The 20504-nt window shown below is 36.0% G+C and overlaps 1 protein-coding gene across 2 annotated transcripts in view; it reads left to right on the top strand.

The window, feature by feature from the left end:
• The window catches only part of shg (DE-cadherin), a 147122-nt gene that overhangs the window by 114863 nt on the left and 11755 nt on the right, over positions 1-20504 (top strand). Inside the window, exons 2-7 of one of the 2 annotated variants that reach the window (XM_011056840.2) lie at positions 12169-12242; positions 16870-17005; positions 17814-18052; positions 18732-18755; positions 19333-19521; positions 20190-20500. In XM_011056840.2, coding sequence (XP_011055142.2) covers positions 12169-12242; positions 16870-17005; positions 17814-18052; positions 18732-18755; positions 19333-19521; positions 20190-20500 — 973 coding nt within the window. The remainder of the gene's footprint in view (positions 1-12168; positions 12243-16869; positions 17006-17813; positions 18053-18731; positions 18756-19332; positions 19522-20189; positions 20501-20504) is intronic. The other variant, XM_011056841.2, reaches the window with a different exon arrangement.

Here is a 20504-nt window from a genome sequence, read left to right on the forward strand (position 1 = left end):
AAGTGACGTCTTCCCTCTTGTGGCATTTTCCTTCGAATTACCTTATATGTGCACATCGTTGATTATTTTATACACCGAGGTGTCCTGTACTCATCCGAGAATGCATGGTGCGACTGATAACGATAACTGTACACGCGATAACGACGGCGATGCTCTATTATTTTTTTACGATACACAGATGGAGAAGATGACGTGGAAAAAGAAAAGCACAGGTAAGAGGGAGTGATGAGAGGTAGTGTCATGGTCTGACACGACGGGTCACGCGAAGCTAAAATTTCATTTGACGACACAAAAGCATTCCAGCTGTGATCTCCTTCGTTCTTCTTTCTCGCTGCTCCACCTTTGTGTTCCTATTCAAGCACGGATGTTTTTAGAAATGCAACATTCCATGCTAGTTGGACATTTCGAGGTCACTTCTTGGACATATTTTTTACAGTGATTCGTGTATTTTTAAATCTCATTTGTACCAAGGATTTCTTCGAATATTTTTAACTGTCATATTTGTATCGAGGATTTTCTCGAGTGATTTTTTTCTGCCCTAATGTAATTGTTCTTTATTTATACATACCGTGTATGTGAAAACATCGAAGAAACAGGGTAAATCTGTCGTTAAATTTAATTCGGAGAGTTCAACGATATCTTTTATGCTCTCCTATTTGCGGTATCTCGAAATTAATACATGAAACCGGAGTCGTTGGAATAAAACAGCGTTTACATCAAATACTAACGTTTCGTGACTGAAATAGTCATATTGTGCGAGCGTAGTATAGTTGTGTTCTCAATTCCTTGTCCTTATTTATTGTGCCATATCAACAAGGATTTGTTTCTCCCGAGTGAGATAATATATTGTATTCGATCAATCTCAAGAACTCATAGTGTGTATATTAAACAACATCTGGAAACAACAATTTTGCTAAAGTGTCTAAAGGTGTTCTATATACACAATCAATAGCACTAATTAATAATATTGAATCAGTAATACTGACAGTATCAATATTTTTAGTACATTTTTACAATCTTCACGAGTATCTTCAGTATTATTGACAATATATTTCATTTTAGTTTTACGTTACATTATCTATTACACTGTGACATACTGTAACATGGATGCTAATAAAACGATACTGATGCTCAATAATTAAAACCCAGATCATCATCAGTATTCTACATCAATCCATCATCAATATTAATGACACATGATCAGTGATATTGTTAGAATTTGTTATTATTGACAGTATTATTGACCATATAGGGTTAAGAATTTATATAAATACTAACTATATAAGATTATTCATATACTATAACACTATTCATATACATGTATAAAAAATTGACCAATCACAATCGAAAGCGAGAAAAATTATCGGCTATTTGGTCACTTTCTTACAACTTAAGGCTTAAAGTCTTGCGCTTCAAAATTTCATTGTAGACGTCATTTTACTAAAAATCGGTCAAATAATTTATTTCTCTTTTAACGTTTTCAGGATACGATCAATGTACTTGCTAGTCAATGTCCGTTTTTGCGATCAGTTTTTCTATGCGTTCGGTAATCCGTCATGGCGGTCTCGATGTCGATCCCCACTATAAAATGTCAATCAAATATCGCTATGATGCTTTCATGTCCACGAGCCGCGTACATGATTGCATGTAGATCTGCGTGTTTCGCGGATTATTGAAGGTACAAAAGTGGCAACTGTAAATCTGCGTTTTACGAATGTGAACTACTGCGTGCGTTAATTCCATGCGGGCCATGCACTGCGTGGCACACATTTTCGGCTCGTAAATGTGTGGCTGGGTTGACAACGCACGCGAATTGTACAATAATAACTTATAAGCTTGACAGCAATGCGTCGCAGTCGTCTACACGCGAGTTTGCTCTGTGATTTCGACGCTTTGCGTTGCGAATTGTCGACGCGTGTTTCGAAAAGTTTGCCTCTTTTATTCGCGGCAGCAAAGTCTCGTGTTTTACACGAGCGTGAAACCGCTCCGTGGGATGGTTGCCTCGTTTGTCATCCGATGAAGAAGTCGGCGAGATTTGTTTCATCGCGGCGTCTTTTGTCTCTAATGCTCTTCACATCTGATTTCTTTTGTAATTTTATGTTGTTTCACAGTAAAATCTGAAAAGTATACTTACATGGACATTCGCTGGACAATCTAACAAAGAGTCAAAGAAAGGAATTATGTCTCCAAGTCTCGACTTTCTTTTCGACGAGGTAAAAGGAAAAAAGTTTCATAAAATTTCAGACGTATTTTAGTTTTTCCAATCACTGAAAATGTCGTTTAATCGAATAGAATCGTTGGAGAGTATCTCCCTCTGGATCTCAACGCTCATTGTCAGAGTCGCAATGAAGAAATTAGACGTTTTAATTCGACGTAATAAGTTTAAACGCGCGATATTGTCCTGTTGGCAGACTGTGGGTGTTCCGAGTGAAGAAATTCCTCCTCGGTTCCTCGATTTACGCTCGGATGCACGCGAATGCACGCGAATGCACGTATACCTTTTTACGAGTAGCAAGACGTGTCGGTTGTCACCGGGACGACGTAAACGGTGAGTGGATTTGGAGCTGCACGCTGCACCTTCGAGCACTGCCGCCAGCTCGTAAACTTCTAACGACCCAGCAGTTTTAGGGCGATGCCTTGTGCAGATCGTCTCTTCTGCGACGTGTACATTTCGCGTTATTACACCATCATGCATTCGCCGATCAACGTGAGTAAAGTGTCGCGTACGGCGAACTTAATCGCGACTATTAACACGGTGCGCGAATCCACATAGTAAGCATCTCAGAGCATCTCTATCTTACTAAACCGACAGCGGTTTACGACGATAATTCCTGTTCTGGTTAGTAAGCGATAAACCTTAGGAATGTTTCAATATGCTTTGCTTACAGGAACTTTAGATTTATCCTTGAATTGTGTGCCTTGAAAAATTATTGAAAAATATTATTTATGTTATTTGTATCGTAATTGCGTCGTAATCTGCATACTCTGAAAGTACTCGATTTGTTTATAAATATAAGCACCGACGAGATACTATTAAAGACAGTCGGTGTTTATGGGAAGTTCGCATGTTTGTTAAAATTGAAGTGATTAAAAGTATGAAACTAATACGAGTACTAATTTCATGATTTATTATAGTTCCTTAGACATGTACATATGTTTAAAAATTAATAATACTCGATTTTTATTTCAAAACTGTGATTTTCATATTTTCATCCGAGTTTGATTATCAATAAAGATAACTACAGAGAAAAAAATTATATAATTTTTCGGCAATATATAAAATATTGTAGCATTAAAAGTATGTACTTATTTATATACTATTATATAGGTGTTGGAATTAATTCGTAGCGTTTTTTAATGAAAGAATGTTATTTATTTCACATGAGCATTAAAAAATACATTAATGAAAGTACTTCCTATCGCTTGTAAAACGCTACGAATTAATTCCAACACCTAATATTTATGTGATAAAAAATGAACGAATGTAATAATGTGTTATCAAAATATTTATGTTAATAATCGTGAATTTTTATTAATTGTCAGTAACGTCATCGTGCTTTAATTATCCCCGAATCTCTCGGACTCTATTGATAGTCACGAAAATTTGCTCAGATCCGACAATCTTTAATAATATCTCGTTGGTGATAAGGCAAGACGAAATCTCTAGAAAACTAAGAAGCATGTGTAATTTTACATTTTGAAGCAAGTTGAAGTGGCAATAAATGTTTGTCATGCGAAGCTTTGTTTTCGAGAAAAATGATCTTTATAACTGCACGTTTGTTCAACTAAAACTTGGTTAATATATCACGCCAAATATTTTATAGCTTTTTTTCTTATTTTAGAAAAATATGAGAGGAAATATGATGCTATAAATTTTTGATGACACACGTTTCCTATAATTAAATATGACATATAAATGTATACTTTTCTTAAATACACTTGCAATCTAATTATTAATCTAATTATTAATCTATGCTCCAAAATATTATAACATCATTATTTATATCTGATACATTTCTTGGAGAAAAAAAATTGAGGAAATGTCTGAAATAATTAAAAATGATTCAATAACGGATTTAACCTACTTTCCATTTGAATATATCATCTTTAAAAATCTGATACCGAAGCCATAATATTCAGAATAAATACTTCGTCGCATCAGAATTTATTGATGACTCATCGAGAGCTTATCGACATCGAAAACTGATATTGCTTATTCGATTCGATAATAGCTCCGCGAATTAGGCGATCTGTTATCGGAGATTTTCCTTGATATTTTCGAATAGCTCGAGAATGAACGCAAGAAGTGAAAAAAAAAAACTCAAGAGTAATCTTGAAAGGATGATGGAGCGCCAAGGATTGATTAAGTAGCTAAAGATTGACCTCGATATGCCGCGTAAGGGATATCAAGAGCCGCATCAGGCCGACGTACACGATGGCGTGTAGCGCGAGCGAAAACCCGAAAGGTGCTTTACGAGACTGCGAGGCAAAGTAGTCGGCAGTTGCTTTAATTGAGTTAGGTGCGGCGACAGTAATCTATAACATGCATACACAAGGGAGTCGAGCGAGCGAGCGAGCGAGCGAACAAACGAACGAATGTGGGCGAGAGGACGTTGTAGAGACCGTTGGCGGTCACCGGCGTCCCATCCCGTCCCGTCCCATCCCGTCCCGTCCCATCCCGTTGGTTGGGACTGGGGTTACGGAGAGCGGAGAGTGGAAGAGGAAAAGTGGAGAAGTGTACCGCTGCGATTTCTCTCCCTCGCGTGAAACTGGTGTGCGCGAGGCCTGGTTTAGCTTCGATTATCGATACGGAATGCACTTACAGCGCATAATGCACCCACGAGGCGGCACGTTCGCCCGCAGTCAGCCGTATCCTGGTGACTGCTCGTTCTTTTGCACTATTTTATGGTTGCGCATACGTACGTACGTCGCCTTTTACTCCTTCCGCGCTACTATAACGCTGGCATCAGCTATAACCATTCGTCGAACGTGCGATATTTGATTGAAACTGAGGAAACGAGAGGCAGAGGCGAAATTAGGATTGGCGTAACATATATTCGTTTTATAACATACATTTCGTATCGAGATACGAAATAAATTATACGTATTGATGTTTTTACCTCTTTAATAATGTATGACGTATTTTTTTTTTTTTTATTAATTCTTTTATTTTTAATGATGCTACTTGAAAAGCAAACAAAGCCTAAAGTAAAATGAGGATCAACAAAAGTTTTTTTCGCCGATTTCTTTTCACAAAATTTCTCTGCTCAATGTAACGCAGTTAATTGTCTTTAATTGTCAAACGATCCGCGCTGATGGTGGCGCGAAAACCGCCGAGTAAAAAATGACCAGGGTATTTTATTTTTACCGTAAAACCAATTCGGGAGCTTTTTTTCCACGCCAATTTTTTTTACGCGCGTCGCGTTTTTCGCACGTTAAAAAGGATGCGTGCGCGGAGTTTCGTACGCGTGTCACTGCGTTACTTACTTATTGCCAGTCATGTTGGGTACGCCGGTACGTGCGACCTGGTTATCAGTAATCCTCACGTTAGATAGTCCCCGTAGAACGGGGCGGATAGTAGGCGTGCGCCGCACCCATTCTCGGCAATCTTTCAACAAATCAATTCTCGCTTCTCGTGACGAGCGGCGACAGCGCGTCGAGAATATCGCGCTGCACAGCCGCGATTATGCGAATTGCGAGCACCTTCTTTCTCGGCTCTTCGGAGGGAAGAGGTATGTGGATCTATGTAGACACCCTCGGGGATACGCGACTTCGAATTAGGTCGCGCGCTCAGAACGCGATACGTCAAACGCATTCGTGCGACGTGCACGTTCACGGAAATGCGTGCACGACGTAATACGGAATTTGCATAAGCCTAAACTAAATGTATAAACACGTTTTGTCTTCCGGGTTATCATCGCGTGCTCGAGCCTTCGAGGCCAGTTTACCTCACGGCTGTATATACACTACGTGTAGACACTTCACGGGACTATTAACCGTATTTCACTCGAAAATCGCTGCGTGACGTCTCGCTATGGCACGCGCGTGATTTATTTCTCGGCATCGCGCACGTCGATGTATCTTCCCTTTTTTTCTAAATGCTTTTTTAATTACGGTCAATCGAATACCGTAACCATCTTGCGTTAGTAGGCAGACATGAAGTCTGTTTTCTGTGGCTGAATTAGAATACACTTTTGGAAAACTTTAAGTGAAATAGTTGGTACTCTCTAAATTTCTTGGAGCGAAAGCTTACTCTAAGAGAGTGAAAATACGGCCATTTTTGAAAAACAGTGTGAAATTATACTAAAAATCAATCGTAAATGCTTATATACAAGCAAAAATATTGTAATCTTGTTTCAAACATTTTAGTCTTGACTTGATTAAATTGGTGTTGATGTTGCAATTAATTACTTTGCATTCGAGACTTGCTTGGTCAAAATCTTACATCAAATTCAATGAAATCAAGACTAAAATCTTTCACATTTTTATTTATATAAGTATATTATGGTTGATTTAAGAAAGTTCAGTCTCTTTCCTGCGTATATGTTTAATATTTGACAAAAGTGAGAAAGAAAATTTTAGTGCAAAAACAGGCAATTTGAAGCAGCTTTGTAACTGTTGTAAAATTCTTCCATATAATTGGTCTTGCTCTCAATTTCTTACTGAATCTAAATGTATAAACTAATCATATTAAAGAATTTTGCAACGATGCCTTTTTGCTGAACGCAGCCAATAGCTACGCGTTTTAGAAATTATTCAATACAGAAGAGAGCAAGTCGTCGACCGAGAATCTAATTAGCAACCTCGTTTTCGCAACTCTATCACTTTCATGTTCCATTCAACCTGCTCAGTCTCGGCGTGCACCTAACTTTGACAATAATCCAGATATAATATTCTATCAAATCAGGGACAGGGATGCGTTTCTCGATATCTCCTTCGATCTGGCCGCTTTCAACCGTTGTAATCCTTGCTTGTAATTGATCGGATAATTACGCGATTTTATATAGCAAACAACTAAATAAACACCTAAATCGATCATACAGAAATTTCAAGGTTTATAATGCGCGTTAGAGCGCATCGGACACGGAAGCTCTTTTTTTTTTCACGATGCAAGTGTGCTCCAGTGTGGCGGAATCATTTTTAATGTTTTTTTTTTATTTTTTTTTTTTAAATAAAATTCACTAGAGGGCCGCGTCGGATCCACGTGTCCGCAACAAATGGCGCACAATTACGCCGGGGAAAAGTGAGAATATAATTGGTTTCGTTTCTGGTAATGAGCGTTTGATGTTATCGGGATAAATTTCGCGTTTTGCTTTTCATGTTTTTCCGGCCCGACGCGGTACGGCGCGATTGTCCAGAGATGCGTATCAGTCGCTTCAGGAAATATCGCGCGACGCGATGCCCGGGCGAGATATGAAAAATGCGAAACGGCTTCCCCGAGCCGACGCGAATCCTTTCACAGTTGACGCTTTTCCGATGACGTTGCCGATAACGCCACGCCGACGATAATACCGGAAATGGCATCTCCCGGATCCTGTTGTCGACGCCGACGCCGACGCCGACGCCGACGCTCGCGAAAAAGTTGGCATTTTCATAAATTTCTTTCTTTTTTTCCACCGTCCGTAATTTCTCGATGGCACATACTGCGTGAAATTAGCGAAATTATGAAGGCATGATGGACGTGTTGGTATAATAAGCGTAGTAATGAATAAAAAGACGAATAAATTCGGGAAATGTTTTAATCCAATTAGATAAGTTAATAGCGCGTTTTATCGCGAGGCGCTCTCGCAGAGATAAACTCAGGTACCGCACGAATATGTAAAATTATAAGAATTATTCGTCCGTATATTACGTTTAGGCGACTTCTCGCTGTAACGCGATTTGGGTATTAGCGGAATAACCGGCACAGTGGGGTGCTTAAGCGGCACAAATATACAACGCCCGTCGACCGGCTCCAGGGTGCACTTAGTAAAATGAGGATTAATAATTTCCACAGTTCACGCAGCGGATTCCGTCGGTCTTGCGTCGAAAAAACGGCGTGAAAAAATCTTTCGTATTTACGCCGGCGATAAGTGCCAATTGAATCGGTATCAGCTACATTTGATCAGAAAGCGAGATTTAAATACACGTAATCATTATGTTTCACTATTCACGGTGTCTACAGCTCGACCTAGTCATTTGCAAAAAGCGATTCGAGGTGAAATGAGAGTCGCTATTATTATTATGAATCGCGCGGATGCTGCAGTGATTTCTATAAATACGCCGAGCAAATAGACCTTTGAGAAATTTATTAAGCGTCGTTCTAATAAATTAGTTATACCAAATTCATCACCGGAAGCTCTATCAAGTTTCGCGGATTCGCGAGCACTAAATAAACTAGATGATGTTCCAATATAATTTCCAGCTGACGTTACGCGAGATGCGATCGATCATCCGTCGTCGAAGAGCAATTATCAAAGTGCAAACGATCAACTTCTCATTCACTCGTAATGAAAAAGAAGGCAAAAAGGAAGAAGGATTTGATGATTGGACAGTATATGTACCAGATGTCGTGTAGGTAGCGAAGTTTTTCGCTGTGGATTAAAGAGTGTTGCACGTTGCCACCTCCGGAAAACAGCGGGTCGGGGGAGAAAACGGTACGGTCGAATTCAATAAATCTCGCTCGTCGATAGCTTCGATAAATGGTTTTGATACGGAACACGGCTCCATCTGTAATCTGCTAGAACGTACCTGGTTTTTACGGCTTATGACATAAATGTCGTTAGGTCTCTTCGGGCACAAAATAGAATATAGGACAGTATGACGCAAATTTTTCCTAACGATCGAGTATGAGAAATTTCTCTCTTTTTTTCTTCCCCCTTTTTTTTTATTCTCTCCGCGAAAATCTTTTTTCGCAAACGAATGGATTCATGTGTCGCTTCTTTGCGCTAGCTCGTAGCATTGAGTTAGATTGATAAAAGTATTTTTGAATCCTGCGGTTTTCGTTCATTCAATAAAATATACATCTTTTTTTTGGGAAATATAAGCATGTAATAATGAGAAAAGATTTTTAGCTCACGATATTTTTAACTTACGACAGCTTATGAAATATTCGTGGCACGTAAAATATTAAGAAATCGCGGAATATACTATTTCCCTGTACTTGTACTGGAATGTATTTCAAACTACCTGCAGACCAAAAAAAAAAATAAAGTTGATATACAGCCAGTCGATGGAGGGCTGACATTCCTAGTCACTGTTGCATTGTTGACAAACGTAATGAAAAATGGCGATCTTTGCTGAACGTGCCGCTGCAATATCTCTTTGATATTTGAGTGCAACATTAGAATATACGATCTCGTAAAATACGTAAAAAAGTGAATGCACTAGCGTTTCATGTTTGCACATCGTCCCATTTATCGCGTCTATTTCCGGCGTTACGAGTTATTATTACAAGTAGTCGCATTGGGTTAATTTTCTCAATGGAGCAGTAATCGCGATATTATATTGCATCAGTATTTTTCATAATTTCATTCTACGTCATAGTCGAACCATCGGTCCATATTGAGAGGCACGATATAGAACATAATGTAAAACACAACAGGAGTAACGTGGGAAACTTGATAGAGAAATTTTCCGCTATTATGCGAGAGCTTTGCGGGCGAATGCAATATCAGGCGAAGTACTTAATGGATCTTTGGTGCGAAAAACTAGGCTAAGGGATGCTTTTCCCCTCGAAGATGTCTAAAGGGAACGGACGCTGACGCTGGGAAGTGATGGTGTTAACGCGGCAGCTAAACGCGGAAATACAAATAGCCTTCTCGTGCTACACAGATGTTGCTCTTAACTGGAGCGGAACAAGATAATGGACAAAGTGTTAATTTGTATGTTTGAAAGGACGGATCGGTTCGCGGTTATGAGTACACTCGATTTAGTACGATTGATTAATAAATTTGAACGACGACGATTGTCCCAAATGATTTTGACACAGAGACAAAATGGAGAGGGAAGGAGAATAATTTCCAATTCAATTATCGGGAGTTTCACGGGGGATTCCTCATTCAACGAGTCATATATGTGCATAATTGCGCTAGTTATACATTATATTTTAAACAGGTTGAGCGACACTCGTTTATCAGGTTTCCGAGAGAAACATAATTAATCTCGTCGCTATGAATAATCATTAACGTCAGAGTGATTAGATTGTTAAATGCCACTTTCATCGAACGATCTTTATGAAATGATAAAAAAAAAAAAGAGAGAAGGCGCGAGGGGAAAAAAATCAATCGAATACAATGTCGGGAAAAATCTGCGCGAGCGATTTATGGCTCAAGATATCTAGTAGCTCCCATTCATCCTGTCGTCTATTATTTATTTTGTCGTTTTTGACCATATTCCGTAGTGTGACGGGTTCCGGGCGTGAACGTTTGCGAGCCCGGTTGAATTTTATGCAATTCCGGTGATATCGCTTTTACGGCGGCACAAATTTACTTAAAATTCGGGACAGAGCCCGCATTAAGTGCGGGTAAACCGCATTGTGGCTGAGCCACGCAAGCTGCAGGAATGACAGCGCTTCGTCGCTGCCATCTATTGCGGTCGGAAAATATTAACAAAAGAGTGACAGGGAACGTTTTCGGTACTCAAACTCAAAAATACAAACGACAAATGTTCAGTAAAACAAAAGCATTTTGTACCGCTTCTCTTTCCTGTTTTCTCGTACGTGCGTATTTCTTTTTTTTTTTTTTTTATTATTGTATCGTTATAATATCAATAACAATTTTGTTTAAAATTACAAACAGACATCTTTTTTCAACCATTGTAAATCATTTTACGTACTTGAAAGTATTTTGACAGTATTTTCTTCCATAAGCCTTTTGCTTCGTACTTATTAACTTAAAAAGACTCTAAAGCCGCATTAGAAATGCCTACTTTATGTAACTTATGAATAGTTCTGAGATTCCAAGTTGTATTCGTCGCTCTTCGGTGTTGGTGGAGTAGACATTGTTGTGAATGATGCATAAAGATCTCTGCAATGTATTCCGCCTCGAGAAATATAATTTCTAATTCAGTTAGTATTCGGCACTTGGAAATTTAGTAGCACTTAAAATCGTTCTATCGCGAATTATATATGTATTTTCCCTAATATTTTACTTTCGTTCTCTTTTTATAAGCACACGCGAGAATTCTCATAATTGTGATAGTTTAATCTTTTAAAAACTGCGTATCGAGAGAACGCTTGATATTTTAAATTATGTGTAAAAAATGTAGAACGAGCACCGATGAAATAATTCATGTACCGGTAAAATAAATACGAAACGAATAAATGCGAGCTAAAAAAATTATTAAATTGTGCCATTTAACAAGGGATTGCAATTCATCTTAGACATTATAAATTTATCGTTTAACTCATATTTCTATATATTATTCAATTGATTTTCATCAGAGCGCCTGCTATTTTCGTTGACGTTGCTAAAATATTCAACATACGATATATCAACATCCGATGAAATCTATATACGAAACGATAATGCATGCTTATATGTATAGCATAATTATTTTGGTATTATTTATATGTTTGATTGTAAGATAATATCATCATATCGCAATACGTTGTCAAAGGAGCAGTTTTCCAAAATGCGTTTTGTCTAAAATTTGTAATTTTTAGAAAACAAGAAAGAAAATCACAAGAAAACTACACATTTTATAGAAAATAATAACATGCCAATCAATAGGACGTGAAATGTTAAACAAAAGTACTAAACAATTGCTAAAAATATGAAACAAATATATTTTGTTTATCATTTTGTTATCTTTAGTCAAAGGACATAATGCATTTTGAATGTCTTGGTTTCATACATAAATTGATGGTGATAAAAGTGCTTTCTGAACATATATTATAATATGAACCAGAGATATAATATGAATCTTTAAACACTACAATATCATCTCTAACTAAAAAATAAAATAAAATTTTGAACAAAATAGAGTTTTGAAACTCTGCTCCTCAAATATTATAGGATAAGAAAAGCTCACATTCTTTGCTATGAAATTCTTGTGTAAGAAATCATTATTCCTAACATCATTATTCCTAAATGTGAACAAGATCCTTGAGCGATTATCCACGTCTTATCGTGCGCAATATCTTAAATAGACAATATCGTCATCCCTCGTATTTTCTTTATGTTACAGCGTCTGCAACGAGATTGAGGCACTCGAGACACCTGGACGAGAGATCGCAGTTCCCGGGCGAGGGTAAATTATCGGTGAGTGCTTCTCGATTCGTTCTTGATTCGATTTCTCGTCCCCTCCTATCGCCGCCGCGCTATTTACACTCCTTTCCTTCTGTCTCAGACACCGAGCCCGATTTCTTTTACCATCCAAGATCCCAGGGATGATCCAACCAGATCCCCGTATAAATCACCTTTTCAGCAAGTTGGATAATGGATTTGCCCCTCCCTTCATCGCCGATCTGCCGAACAGTTTAAATATTTACCGCGTGCGCACGTCTGCAATCGTCCTTATGTAACATCAACGAGCTGAATTCATTGTCATTCTGTTGGATATAGAGTATGCAAAAGGTCGCGAGATAGCGGATTGAAAATATATCTTGCTTTCATGACATGATCTTAATTATTCCCATAGAGTCTTGAATTTGTAATTAAATAAAATAGAAGATGACTCGATTTTAGAAGATTATAAATTTTAAAGGATATTCAAGCCAATATCGCGCATTTCTATTATTACTAATGCGATGTAATATTCAAAATGTATGTAATTATTTGGTACTAGTACTTGTACAGAAATATCAATTATCATTAATGACTTCTATTTAGACTCTTCTTCTATCAAATGCTAATCACAGTTTGCGAATGAAATCTTCTAATGTTTGATGTAGAAATCACCTCAATGATCAATGATTTTCTACAATTGAGTTGGAACAAATACACGGACGTTGTTTAATCTTTGAAGTATATCAAATGTAAACATAAAATATATCATGTATGTTTTGACCAGAGTCAAAATTTACTTAGCGAACTTTTCCATAGGAAGAAGTGTTTGAGTAGGCAGTTTGCGCCAAACTGAAAGAGACTTTCCCTTTGTTGTTTTTGAAGCCTTTTAAAATTAGATGCTTAATTAGATTCTAAAAAATTAGATTTATAATAGTATCTTGCCAATTGATATCATAATTCTTAAATGCTTATATCGACTTGATTGATCTGACTTTTTATTTAGATTCAGAATTTGATTATAATATTGTCCTTCAAATTAATTATATTTTCTCTTATAAAGATAATAAGAGAACTCCGAATATTGAATTTCTTTTATTGAAATGATTTTATTTGAAATACTCAAATACAAATGAGATTAGACAGTCTCTTACAGTGTTTCATAATAAATTCATAATATCAAATTATACTCAATTTGAGTTATTTTTAATCATATATGTAGGTCCGCCACTATTTCTATCCAAAATTCATTAATTAATTAAAACAATTTCCTGAATTAAACAATTTAATTTAGGAAAGTGTATTCAATTTTGATTCAAATTTAATTTATTATTATATTTATTAAGAGCACACGTTAATATAGAAATAAAATGATTTACATTTAGACACAATAAAAATGACAAAATATTATTTAATTCAAGGGATTGTATTACCATTGCTTCTTTAATATCTTATGTCAATACAATTTCGTCATTTGTGAAAATAAGTGATCTTCAACGGCGTTTTTGCAATGTTGTCAAAATACGAAGCATAACAGTGAAACGGTCTTACATCTTCTATGTGACATCGAAACGTGATGCGCTCCATGTGATTCTTATGGAAAAATAATCCGCAGAGATCACTCATCATTTGATGAATAGATGTGAATACGTTTATGGCGTGAGACACTTTGGTAAGCAGTGCTTGGTTGGCGGCCCCTGAGACTTGCTTACGAATCGCTCGTAAATCGTTGACGTTACGCCGAAGTTCACTTCGGTAAAGCGTAGGAACGCGAATTTGCGGACGAAGAGCCATAGGAGTCATTTCATGCGCGTGATTCGTTAGACAGGACTTCGACAAATGGTACAATCTGACGAGAATTGCCATTTCGCCAAACCCGTAATTGGATGCTGAACTTGTTTGGGACCTAATCTCGTGAATCCCAGATAGACATGTCAGAGAAGTTTCCTGTGATTCAGATGTGACCTGTAGACTCCATGTAGTAGAGAGGGAACTACTTATAAATGTTCCGTATTTTAATAATTAAATTCAACTGCAATTACGAAGGGAATAAGCCATTGGATATTCCGTATCTGTAATTTTTTATTAACCAAGTATATTTTGTACTGTGTCGATGTTATAGAGTAAAGTTTTAATTATTTTTATGCTGCTAAAGTAGAGACAGTTACTTTAACAATTTCTAGTAATAAAATAGTTTCACCCAAGTTACGTACAATATTTAACTTTGTATTACGATAACATTTATTTACATTTCTTTACATTTAAAATGAAATTACGTGTCTCTTTATTTTATTTATAGGGGCTTGATTAGTTACGAACTTTTAATTTTTAATGTAATATCTTATTAACTTACTTTTAATTAAATTTTTCCTCAAGAAAAAATCAAACGTCAAGTACTTAAAGAATAATAAGAGTTCGCTGTCGCAGTACAGTGATGTTTTTCACGATACATGATATGTACGTATAATGAAATATAATTTTCTTGTAGCTACATTAATGGAGTAAGGTTTATTACTCGACTTCTTTATAAAATTTCATTGCTTTTACTTTATCCTCAAACTTACATTGCGAAACCAGAGATGGTCGTGGCGAAGCTTGTCAGTGTTTTACGCATATTGAACGTTGAGCAAGAACGTAGTCGCACGTCGCGAGCAGTTCGTATCACACGAAAGCTTTCTTGTTTTCAATATTAAATTAACAGTTGAGTTGAATATATATCTGGCGACTTTGTTTGTACCGTTAGTTTAAATTCGGCACAAAGTCCCTTAAGGGAGAGAAGCTGCCGCTTGTTCGTATATAAGTATACACACATAAAGATGTCAGTTTCCTCTCTTGATTTACGACACACCTGCACCGCTGTGGATTCACTCAAGTATCATATTCACGCCGACATTAAATGGAACATTGCTAACTAACACGATCGTGTATTCGCCTCATCACACTAACAAAGTAATGTTAACGATGATGACCTGTAGCTCTTGTTTCCGTTTAAGAGCTTTTCTTCTATTATGGACGTACTTACGATGGTAGTAATTACAAAATATCTACTACTTAAAGAATCTGGGAAACTTGGAATATTCTAGGAATCTTTTCTTTATCTTGATAAATCAGGAAACTCTCCAAGAATTTTATTGGGACTCGGAGAACGTTTGTTGAAATTGTTTTTTTTTTTTTTGAAGATCTTATTCATTTGTTTGCAAATGTTATATTTTTAGTAAAGTAGTTCGAAATGCTGTAAATCTCGTTTCATTCAAAAAGATTCCTCTTATTTAAATATTGACATTTTCTTTATAACAGATTCTATTTTTTTTGTCCAATTGTTGCAAATAAAAAAATAAAAGTTTTATGCAACGTAAAATATCTATTTACTTTGAATCTGTATCTAAAAGATACTCTGATTTTATCTTTCTTGAACAAAAGCTTGAATAAAAATCAGGTTCAAAAAATCAGGGAATCCTCACGGATTTTTTTTTTTTTAAAGATTTAGCAAATGCCTGAGTTGGATTTTAATTGACGAAACTTTCTTTTGGAGTCGGCGGGTAGCCGTGTAATATAACGGGCTTAATATGCTGAACATGGTTAACTTGTTTATCATTAATGAGACTGGAAAGTACGAGAGTGAATGCCGGCGTTACACCGGAGTAACGCATGACGTCGGCAAAGTGCTGCGCGAAATTCTAAGCGGTCTAAGGGGTTTGCTGGACGCCGAGACGTCGTATTCCATCCGTGCGAGTAAACACGACGAGCACCCGCGGATTATATTTCTTACCAAATGTTGTTTAGCTAAGAATGTCGTTATCCCCCGGGGACAGAAAATAGTAATGAATATTAATGTCGCGACCATTTGATTACATTGAAGATAACGGTCTAACGTAAACGCGCCCAGGGAGAGAGCGAGAATACTTAGCATTATTACGCGTGTCCTTTGTGTTTTAACACAACACGAGGTTGGAGCGAATTGAAAAATTACAACGAACGTATTATCATCTGCGAAATTAATTTCTTGCTTTGCAAATTTTTTTTTTGTCATCGTTGTCGGTTATTATTCGTGATGCACATTCTTTCTCTCTCTCTCTCTCTCACTCTATAGTATAAAAGTTAAACGCCACGTCGGTCGATCGTACCTATTACGTACATTAAACACAACCGGATCGATCCTAATCGTGATGAAATGGTAACGCAACGTACGAAGGCGGTTGCAAATAATAATTTATGAGAATACGACTTTACCGAGACGCAACAGACCGAGTAACTTGCGCAAAGCCACGGGACTTACGCCAACCTTGCCACATGTTCTAGATTGTCGACGTGAACGACGATTATTATGAAGCATCTAAGTACAGTGCTCCGTTTTTACCACACCCCTTGCCTCTCTCTTTCACTCGGTGTTTCTATCTAGCCCGTCTTTAGGTTGTGTTGGATCTTTTATGAGGAAATGCGACATAATAAACCACCGGAGTACGCGCCGTGATTAATGGCGCTCGGTTTATGAAGAGCCCTTTGATTTACCGAACGCCTTGTTCTCCAAAGTCTTTCCTCTTCGCGTTCCGCCCCCGCGGGATGTCAAGTTTACCGATTAATCGCCCGGACATCTTTCGAAGGGGTGGAAACCGCGCCAAGTAACATCCGCACTAATAGCTGTCCGTTTCTCTTACGCTTTCAGCTCGATGAAAATCACAATCATAAGCCGGTATTCTCCAATTGTTCAAATTACGCGCCAGTGTTGAAGGAGGAGCAACCGCCTCATACGAAGGTGATTCAGGTGCACGCTGACGATAGAGATCCACCAGAGGATGGAGGTATTGTATATATACAACGCGACATCATCGCATGTATCACACGTATCGAATACAAAACGTGGTGGTTGTAAAAGAACAAAACATATGCACCAACTTTTTACTCAGACTTTCAAAGTTTCACGAATCAAGATGTGGAAAACAAATACACGCGATCTGTGTTCGAGCTTGTTTGTAAGAAAGTATCACGTGTTCAATATATTTTTCATTTATCTGTTTTGGCGAATTTACACGCAAAAATATATATGTCGGGCGAACAGAAATATCTTATTAGCTGTGTGTAATAGAAGAGGTAAAAATTATTTCTTCTCTCATACTAACAAATCGTGATGGATGAAAGTAGAATGTTACAAGAGATTTGCAATGTATCATACAGAAAAACAATTTTGAATATGTAAAACTTTCGAATTTATTCCACTCGAAATCGAAAGAATTTTAGATCTTAAAAAATTGTTGAATATTCTGAAACACGTTTAACTTAAAAATAAGATTATTGTCTGTATATACAATATTGTATTGTAAAAGAGAAAACATATTTTAAATACGTTCAGATATCTAAATATTTCTAAGAAAATTTTCTGAAAAAATATCACACCTAGATATTCGAGACTCTTCCAATAGTTTCAAGACATTTAAAACTTTCAAGATGTTTGAAACTTTGAGAAATTTGATTTCGAATAATATTTTACGGAAATATTCGAGTTTTTATGATTAATTTATGAAAGTTTTCGAAGGAAAAATTCCAATTTCCAATTTCCATCACTGTACATTAGTTAGATTAGATTCGGTAAGCATGATCTCGTATTTTCAGGTACCGTTACTTATAGCTTTCTGATCGCTCCTGGAGATAGGATAAAATTCGAAATCGACAATAAGACAGGCCTCATTACGACGACTCAAGTACTCGACAGAGATGAACCCGCCAGAGAAAAGGAAGCTTATCTCACGATACTTGCGACCGACAATGGAAGACCACAACTGGATGCCATTTGCGCATTAAAAGTCATCATCGAAGACGAAAATGATAATAAACCTGCTTTCGACAAAGCGGTACGTTGCTAATTACCTAAGTTACTAACTCATTACTAACTCCCTTACGACTCGTATCTGCAAATATGAATCTGGGTGCATGTGGCGCAAATAAGCGTCTATATTGTGCAAATAGGTCGTAATTACCTATATACTGAAAAAATAAAAGGACGGGTTATAGAATTTTTTGATATAATATATATATTTTTACAAGTTGATAATGCATTGTTTATACGAAAGAGGTCTTATTTTTTAATGAGCGAATAAATAAAAAATATAAAATAAATTCTTTTCATATGAAATTTACTTTTAATAAAAATAAATGTTAGTAAAAAACGAGAAGTGTCAGTAAAATAAGAGGATTAATTTCTTTAAAATATTTTTTAAATTGATTTTTAATTGATAAGGATAATTTTGGAGTGGAAAATAAATATAATAATAAATATATGTATAGTTTTAAGTATATATAATTCATACAATCTAAAAATATTAGTAAGAAATTTTGGAACGTAAACAATTTTATTTTGAAATTGGAACGGAAATGATGAATTATTTTGAAAAATAAGTAGTTTGTGAGATATTAAAAAGGATTTTCAAACGTTTACATCACGTGAATTTCTTGTTTTTCTTCATAGACTACACAACCACGTTTGCTATTAACAATTATTGCTTGAATTTTTTTGTTTTATTCCAATCCCAGGTCTTTCGTGGATACAGGTGGAAGGTTGGTTTCGAATACGTGGTGTGAATGTTGCTCGATATGTAAATGAAAAAAAAACAAAAGTGTCCCAAGTTTTATTTTCTCCCTTCTTTTTATGCACAGTTTGCATATTTCATGAAACAAATTGTCATTTAAATTTTTATGTATCGGATGAGTTTTTTTGTGGACATCTGAAAAAATATTTTTAGATTTGACCATGAAAATTTAAAAGTATACAAGATAAAAATTTACGTTGGCATGATAGAGATGCAGAAATTTTTTATTGATTTATAATAACTATAACGCTGAAGTATAGTGAATTACATTTTTTTTTTATTTATTTGTTATTATTAATTAATAACAAATAAATATGTAGAATAATATGTAAAAATTTATCTATTATATTATTTTATTATTATTGAAAGAAGAAAATTAGCATGCATGTACATGTGTGTCTTTTATAGGAATGATAATTGTATGTAAACACGATTCGTACGAAAATTGCATGGAATACATCACGCTAACAAGTGCATTTTAGAATTTGTGCGCATATATTGTGCGATTGTTGTTTCTCGCTAATACAATTTGTCTTGTTATGCAGTCATACACGGAAAATGTGCCACAAGATTTACCGGTGGGTCACGAGGTCATGCGAGTTTCCGCTACCGATATTGACGACGGCAACAATTCCGTCGTACGGTACAGTCTGTCAGCTGAGAGACCGGATGATGCTGCATACTTTCGAATCGACCGCGAGTCCGGTGTCATATTCCTCAACAAAACTATAGACGTAAGTAATGCGAATATATATATATATAGAATGATAGTTAAGAGGATAATGCAAACTTCGTTTTACAATGTCGCTTGGAAACTAGAACTTTTATTTGATAGAAAAATAATTAGAGATTAGAATGGGCATATAAAAGTTGATAACGCAAACCATATAATATAAAAATTAAAACACATAATATATTGTACTCTGTAAATTAAAATTTAATCAATATAAATTATATTGGTACAATATATTTTGTGTTTTGATTTTCATATTATATGATTATTGACTCTTATATGTCCTTTCTAATCTTTAATTACTTTTTTTTACATTAAGAATCCTTTATTCTTGTCTAATTTAATTTTGATAATTTAAGCGACGATTTATTGATTCAAATTTTTTTATTGTCAAACTTTGTTCCGTAAATATATATTCGTAAATGCAATTTTTAGTTATATATGTGAGTAATGCTTAAAATAAAGTTATCCGTTGAATTATCAAAAGAAACTTTTGTTATCTTATTTCTTGTGTTTGCTAAAAATAATATTCCTGGAGTCTTTATAAATGTATCATATTGATTTGTTTACTTTCAACAAACTTGAGCTTTTCTCATTTTATTTAATTTCTCATTTTATTTAACGTAAATGTTCTTGCATTATATATAGTTATTTTATGTATTTGTGCAGCGAATTCCAGGTTCTAAATTCAGCATGATAGTTACTGCTACGGATCTTGGTGAAAAACCACAGAGCGATAGCACGTATTTTGACATACAAGTTGTGGAATCGCATAAGAAAGCGCCAGCTTTTTTACCGAGATCATCAGAACCGATCAAAATTAAGGAGAATTTTACAAATTTCGATGCCAGCATTGTCCGTTTGCAAGCAATTTCCAACATTGATAACTCCAGTAATTGGAATAATACTCCGTCCAGTAATCTACTCTTTGAGCTTGTGACTGGCACAACGGAACAAAGTAACAAAGGGAACACTTTTAGGTAC

The sequence above is a fragment of the Acromyrmex echinatior genome, chromosome 4 (assembly GCF_024713525.1).
Source record: "Acromyrmex echinatior isolate Ae372 chromosome 4, ASM2471352v2, whole genome shotgun sequence".
Taxonomy (NCBI): domain Eukaryota; kingdom Metazoa; phylum Arthropoda; class Insecta; order Hymenoptera; family Formicidae; genus Acromyrmex; species Acromyrmex echinatior.